This window comes from Charadrius vociferus, unplaced genomic scaffold (assembly GCF_000708025.1).
Source record: "Charadrius vociferus isolate BGI_N301 unplaced genomic scaffold, ASM70802v2 scaffold1540, whole genome shotgun sequence".
NCBI classification, from domain to species: Eukaryota; Metazoa; Chordata; class Aves; order Charadriiformes; family Charadriidae; genus Charadrius; species Charadrius vociferus.
The window spans coordinates 13,931-21,381 of NW_009646438.1; the positions used below are offsets into that span (position 1 = coordinate 13,931).

Genomic DNA, 7,451 nt, shown 5'->3' on the forward strand with positions numbered 1-7,451 from the left:
ACCCACGGGGGGGGGGGGTGGCTGGTGTCACCCCCCTCATCCCTGTCATCACCTTGCTGTGGGGCTGGCGTCACCCTCCATGGCTGAGATCGTTGTCCCCGGTGTCATTCCCTTGTCCCCAGCCTCACCTGCTATGGGACTGGCGTCACTCCTCGTCCCTGGTGTCACCCCCTCATCGCCCCGCGTCCCCAGTGTCACCTCATGTCCCCAGCATCTCCCCCATGTCCCCACCACCGCACCCCCTCCCAGTGACACGCTGTGGGGGGAGAACCGGGCATGCCATGCCGTGGTGGGTGACACGTCCCCGCTGTCCCCAGGGCCAGGTGACACGGGCGCAGGAGGCGGAGGAGAACTACATCATCAAGCGGGAGCTGGCGGTGGTGAAGCAACGCTGCACCTCGGCCACCGAGAACCTCCAGCGCGCCCAGACCACCATCCGGCAGCTGCAGGACCAACAGGTTGGTGTCCCCACGTGTCCCCAGATGTCCCCAGATGTCCCCAGGCATCCTTATCGCCCTCACATATCCCCCCCCTTCAATTCGTGCCGTGCTGCAGCCTGGATTTGGCTGCAGGTGGTTGGTGCCACCACCACGGGCAAGAGAGGAGGGGGGAGGTGACGGGCATCATGTCCTGAGGGTGACATGTTGGGGATGGTGACAGGGGAACCCGCGCTTCACCGAGGAGTTTGTCACCCACCTGGAGACGGAGCTGGAGCAGTCGCGGCTGCGGGAGAGCGAGACCCTCGGTGCCCTCAAGGAGATGCAGGATAAAGTCCTCGACATGGAGAAGGTGACGAGGACGGCTCACGGCTGTCACACTGGTGGCCTTGGGGACGGGGGATGGTCCTACAAGTGGCCCCGGGGATGGGGAGTGTCACACAAGCGGTTTTGGGGTTGGGACAGTCATGTGGGTGGCCCTTGGGATGGTCACACGAGCGGCTCTGGGGATGGAGAGTGTCACACAAGTGGCCTTGGGGACAAGCAGTGTCCCCAAGGGACACTGGACCTGGTGTCCCCTGTCCCTGGGGATCCCCAGTGCCACGCAAGTGTCCCCACGGGATCCTCCTGTGCCACGCGTCCCTGGGGGATCCCCGGTCCCCGTCACCTCCCCCCAATACCCCATGAATGTCCCCACCTCCACCTGGCAGAGGGGATGAGCCCCAAATGCCACCACCCTGGGGTGTCCCTGCCGATGACCAGTGCCCCCGCCCCGGGGTGTCCCCGCTGATGTCCCCTGGGACCCCACAGAGGAACAGCCTGCTGCCGGATGAGGACAACGTGGTGCGGCTGCAGGAGGAGCTGCAGGCGCTGGCGCTGCGCGAGGCCGAGGCCGTCAAGTCGCTGACGGAGCTGCAGCAGCAAGTGAAGGACCTCAGTGACAGCTGGCAGGTAAGGACAGGGACGCCTAGGTGTCCCCCCGTGGGATACCTGGGTCACCCCCCAGATGGCGGAGTCCCCTCCTGGCCACCTGGGTGCCTTATTTCAACATCTGGGTCCCCTCCTGGCCACCTAGGTTCCTTGTTCCAACATCTGGGTCCCCTTCTGGCCACCTAGGTCCCCTTCCAGACACCTAGGTCCCTTATTCCAACATCTGGGTCCCCTCCTGGCCACCTGGGTGCCTTATTCCAACATCTGGGTCCCCTCCTGGCCACCCAGGTCCCTTCTTCGAACACCTGGGCCCCCTCCTGGCCACCAAGTCCCCTTCCGGACACCTAGGTTCCTTCTTCCAACATCTGGGTCCCTGCTGGCCACCTGGGTGCCTTATTCCAACATCTGGGTCCCCTCCCTGCCACCTAGGTCCTCTTCCGGACACCTTTGTCCCTTCGTCCCAACGCCTCTGTCCCTTCCTGGCCACCTGGGTCCCTCACCCTGCCACTTAGGTCCCTTGTTCCAACATCTGGGTCCCCTCGTGGCCCCCTGAGTCGCCACCTCTGTCCCTCGTCCCAATGCCTCTGTCCTTTCCTGGCCACCTGGGTCCCCTCCTGGCCACCTGGGTCCCTATGGGGGTCACCGGGGTCCCCCACCGGCCCCGGCTGGGTGCCTGACGTGTGCGGGGCGCAGGCGGGACGGGCAGGCGGACGCTGGAAGGAATCCCCGCGGCGGAGCAACGCCAACGCGCTGCAGGAGGCCGTGGTGGCGGCGCGGCTGCGGGAGGCACAGGCACAGGCCGAGCTGCGGGCGCTGCGCCAACGGGTGCTGCAGCTCGAGACGCAGGTCAGAGCCAGGGCCGCATCCTGACGAGGGGGTTGGGGGGCTGAACTGGGGGGTACTGAGGCTGACTGGGGGCTGAACTGGGGGGGACTGGGGCTGTGGGGGCTGAACTGCGGGGTACTGGGGCTGACTGGGGGCTGAACTGGGGGGGACTGGGGCTGTGGGGGCTGAACTGCGGGGTACTGGGGCTGACTGGGGGCTGAACTGGGGGGGACTGGGGCTGTGGGGGCTGAACTGCGGGGTACTGGGGCTGACTGGGGGCTGAACTGGGGGGGACTGGGGCTGTGGGGGCTGAACTGCGGGGTACTGGGGCTGACTGGGGGCTGAACTGGGGGGGACTGGGGCTGTGGGGGCTGAACTGCGGGGTACTGGGGCTGACTGGGGGCTGAACTGGGGGGGACTGGGGCTGTGGGGGCTGAACTGCGGGGTACTGGGGCTGACTGGGGGCTGAACTGGGGGGGACTGGGGCTGTGGGGGCTGAACTGCGGGGTACTGGGGCTGACTGGGGGCTGAACTGGGGGGGACTGGGGCTGTGGGGGCTGAACTGCGGGGTACTGGGGCTGACTGGGGGCTGAACTGGGGGGGACTGGGGCTGTGGGGGCTGAACTGCGGGGTACTGGGGCTGACTGGGGGCTGAACTGGGGGGGACTGGGGCTGTGGGGGCTGAACTGCGGGGTACTGGGGCTGACTGGGGGCTGAACTGGGGGGGACTGGGGCTGTGGGGGCTGAACTGCGGGGTACTGGGGCTGACTGGGGGCTGAACTGGGGGGGACTGGGGCTGTGGGGGCTGAACTGCGGGGTACTGGGGCTGACTGGGGGCTGAACTGGGGGGGACTGGGGCTGTGGGGGCTGAACTGCGGGGTACTGGGGCTGACTGGGGGCTGAACTGGGGGGGACTGGGGCTGTGGGGGCTGAACTGCGGGGTACTGGGGCTGACTGGGGGCTGAACTGGGGGGGACTGGGGCTGTGGGGGCTGAACTGCGGGGTACTGGGGCTGACTGGGGGCTGAACTGGGGGGGACTGGGGCTGTGGGGGCTGAACTGCGGGGTACTGGGGCTGACTGGGGGCTGAACTGGGGGGGACTGGGGCTGTGGGGGCTGAACTGCGGGGTACTGGGGCTGACTGGGGGCTGAACTGGGGGGGACTGGGGCTGTGGGGGCTGAACTGCGGGGTACTGGGGCTGACTGGGGGCTGAACTGGGGGGGACTGGGGCTGTGGGGGCTGAACTGCGGGGTACTGGGGCTGACTGGGGGCTGAACTGGGGGGGACTGGGGCTGTGGGGGCTGAACTGCGGGGTACTGGGGCTGACTGGGGGCTGAACTGGGGGGGACTGGGGCTGTGGGGGCTGAACTGCGGGGTACTGGGGCTGACTGGGGGCTGAACTGGGGGGGACTGGGGCTGTGGGGGCTGAACTGCGGGGTACTGGGGCTGACTGGGGGCTGAACTGGGGGGGACTGGGGCTGTGGGGGCTGAACTGCGGGGTACTGGGGCTGACTGGGGGCTGAACTGGGGGGGACTGGGGCTGTGGGGGCTGAACTGCGGGGTACTGGGGCTGACTGGGGGCTGAACTGGGGGGGACTGGGGCTGTGGGGGCTGAACTGCGGGGTACTGGGGCTGACTGGGGGCTGAACTGGGGGGGACTGGGGCTGTGGGGGCTGAACTGCGGGGTACTGGGGCTGACTGGGGGCTGAACTGGGGGGGACTGGGGCTGTGGGGGCTGAACTGCGGGGTACTGGGGCTGACTGGGGGCTGAACTGGGGGGGACTGGGGCTGTGGGGGCTGAACTGCGGGGTACTGGGGCTGACTGGGGGCTGAACTGGGGGGGACTGGGGCTGTGGGGGCTGAACTGCGGGGTACTGGGGCTGACTGGGGGCTGAACTGGGGGGGACTGGGGCTGTGGGGGCTGAACTGCGGGGTACTGGGGCTGACTGGGGGCTGAACTGGGGGGGACTGGGGCTGTGGGGGCTGAACTGCGGGGTACTGGGGCTGACTGGGGGCTGAACTGGGGGGTACTGGGGCTGGGGTGCGATGTGCCAGCTGGTGCTGCAGCTCGAGATGCAGATCAGAGCCCGGGCCACATCCTGAGCAAGGGACTGGGATGCTTAACTGGGAGGTACTGGAGCTGGCTGGGGAGGGGCTGAACTTAGGGGGGTGTTGGAGCTGTGGGGGCTAAACTGGGAGGTACTGGAGCTGTGGGGGCTGAACTGGGGGTGCTGGGTCCATGGGTGCTGGGTGCCCGCACCCCCATGGCCAGATCCAGGCGGCGAGGAGGTGACAAGGACGGTGGCCGGGGTGGTGACAGTCCTGTGTGTGTGTGTCCCCCTCTCCAGAGCCATACTGGTGACTCGGGGGGGGACACATGTGGGAGCCGAGGTGGGGGTGTGTGACAGGGTGGTGACAGTCCTGTCCCCCTGCAGGGCCAAATCCAGCGCACGGTGCTGGGCCGAGCGGAGCAGACCTGCGCGGGGCTGCGGGAGCAGCTGAGGTTGGCGGCGGCGCAGAGCAAAGGGCTTCAGGCGCAGCTCAGCGAGAGCCACCGCAAACACGCCGAGGCCCAGTGCAAGGTGGGGACAGCTCGGGGACAGCTCGGGGACACCCTCGGGCCCTCCGCTGTCACCTCCCCTGGGTGCTCCCCGGCCCCTCCCCAAGGACACCGCTGTCCGCTCCCCTGGGGACACCACTGTCCCCTCCGAGAGACACCCGCAGACCCACCTTGGGGACACCGCTTGCCCCTCCCCAAGGACACCGCTGTCCGCTCCCCTGGGGACACCACTGTCCCCTCCGAGAGACACCCGCAGACCCACCTTGGGGACACCGCTTGCCCCTCCCCAAGGACACCGCTGTCCGCTCCCCTGGGGACACCACTGTCCCCTCCGAGAGACACCCGCAGACCCACCTTGGGGACACCGCTTGCCCCTCCCCAAGGACACCGCTGTCCGCTCCCCTGGGGACACCACTGTCCCCTCCGAGAGACACCCGCAGACCCACCTTGGGGACACCGCTTGCCCCTCCCCAAGGACACCGCTGTCCGCTCCCCTGGGGACACCACTGTCCCCTCCGAGAGACACCCGCAGACCCACCTTGGGGACACCGCTTGCCCCTCCCCAAGGACACCGCTGTCCGCTCCCCTGGGGACACCACTGTCCCCTCCGAGAGACACCCGCAGACCCACCTTGGGGACACCGCTTGCCCCTCCCCAAGGACACCGCTGTCCGCTCCCCTGGGGACACCACTGTCCCCTCCGAGAGACACCCGCAGACCCACCTTGGGGACACCGCTTGCCCCTCCCCAAGGACACCGCTGTCCGCTCCCCTGGGGACACCACTGTCCCCTCCGAGAGACACCCGCAGACCCACCTTGGGGACACCGCTTGCCCCTCCCCAAGGACACCGCTGTCCGCTCCCCTGGGGACACCACTGTCCCCTCCGAGAGACACCCGCAGACCCACCTTGGGGACACCGCTTGCCCCTCCCCAAGGACACCGCTGTCCGCTCCCCTGGGGACACCACTGTCCCCTCCGAGAGACACCCGCAGACCCACCTTGGGGACACCGCTTGCCCCTCCCCAAGGACACCGCTGTCCGCTCCCCTGGGGACACCACTGTCCCCTCCGAGAGACACCCGCAGACCCACCTTGGGGACACCGCTTGCCCCTCCCCAAGGACACCGCTGTCCGCTCCCCTGGGGACACCACTGTCCCCTCCGAGAGACACCCGCAGACCCACCTTGGGGACACCGCTTGCCCCTCCCCAAGGACACCGCTGTCCGCTCCCCTGGGGACACCACTGTCCCCTCCGAGAGACACCCGCAGACCCACCTTGGGGACACCGCTTGCCCCTCCCCAAGGACACCGCTGTCCGCTCCCCTGGGGACACCACTGTCCCCTCCGAGAGACACCCGCAGACCCACCTTGGGGACACCGCTTGCCCCTCCCCAAGGACACCGCTGTCCGCTCCCCTGGGGACACCACTGTCCCCTCCGAGAGACACCCGCAGACCCACCTTGGGGACACCGCTTGCCCCTCCCCAAGGACACCGCTGTCCGCTCCCCTGGGGACACCACTGTCCCCTCCGAGAGACACCCGCAGACCCACCTTGGGGACACCGCTTGCCCCTCCCCAAGGACACCGCTGTCCGCTCCCCTGGGGACACCACTGTCCCCTCCGAGAGACACCCGCAGACCCACCTTGGGGACACCGCTTGCCCCTCCCCAAGGACACCGCTGTCCGCTCCCCTGGGGACACCACTGTCCCCTCCGAGAGACACCCGCAGACCCACCTTGGGGACACCGCTTGCCCCTCCCCAAGGACACCGCTGTCCGCTCCCCTGGGGACACCACTGTCCCCTCCGAGAGACACCCGCAGACCCACCTTGGGGACACCGCTTGCCCCTCCCCAAGGACACCGCTGTCCGCTCCCCTGGGGACACCACTGTCCCCTCCGAGAGACACCCGCAGACCCACCTTGGGGACACCGCTTGCCCCTCCCCAAGGACACCGCTGTCCGCTCCCCTGGGGACACCACTGTCCCCTCCGAGAGACACCCGCAGACCCACCTTGGGGACACCGCTTGCCCCTCCCCAAGGACACCGCTGTCCGCTCCCCTGGGGACACCACTGTCCCCTCCGAGAGACACCCGCAGACCCACCTTGGGGACACCCCTGTCGCCTCCTGTGGGGACACCACTGTCCCCTCCCACCAACACCCATAGACCGTTCCTTGGGGACACCGCTGTCCCCTCCTGTTGGGCCACCACCGTCCCCTCCCAGGGACACCCGCAGACCCTGCCATGGGGACACTGCTGTCCCCTCCCATGGGAACACCACCGTCCCCTCCCAGTGACACCCACAACCCTTCCCGTGGGGTCACCGTGTCCCCTCCAACAAGGTCCCCATGTCCCCTCCAGGAGGGTCAATGTGTCCCTTCTGAGAGGGTCCTAATGTCCCCTCCCTTGAGGTCCCCGTGTCCCCTCTGAGAGGGTCCCCGTGTCCCCTCCAATGGGTCCCTGATGTCCCCTCCCATAGTGTCCCCATGTCCCCTCCTCCGGGTCCCCACCTTCCCTCCGCTGGGCCCCCGTCACCCCCAACGTCCCCTCCACCCCCCTTCCCTTGTCCTTGGGGACAGAAGGGGGAGGGTGGCTGGAGCCTCCCTTGAGAGGGGTGGGTGACACAGGGGTGGCCCTGACGTGGCACCGGGGTGACACGCGTGTCCCCAGAGCAAGGAGGAGGTGATGGCGGTGCGGCTG

General features: G+C 68.5%; 1 protein-coding gene across 1 annotated transcript in view; it reads left to right on the forward strand.

Moving 5' to 3' along the window:
* EVI5L (ecotropic viral integration site 5-like) overlaps positions 1 to 7,442 on the forward strand; it is a gene marked incomplete at its 3' end in the record, with an annotated part of 14,568 nt that extends 7,126 nt beyond the window's left edge. The window contains exons 11-16 of the mRNA XM_009881992.1: positions 318 to 458; positions 661 to 789; positions 1,248 to 1,388; positions 2,061 to 2,213; positions 4,628 to 4,774; positions 7,422 to 7,442. Coding sequence (XP_009880294.1) covers positions 318 to 458; positions 661 to 789; positions 1,248 to 1,388; positions 2,061 to 2,213; positions 4,628 to 4,774; positions 7,422 to 7,442 — 732 coding nt within the window. The remainder of the gene's footprint in view (positions 1 to 317; positions 459 to 660; positions 790 to 1,247; positions 1,389 to 2,060; positions 2,214 to 4,627; positions 4,775 to 7,421) is intronic.
* Between the last annotated feature and the right edge of the window lie 9 nt (positions 7,443 to 7,451).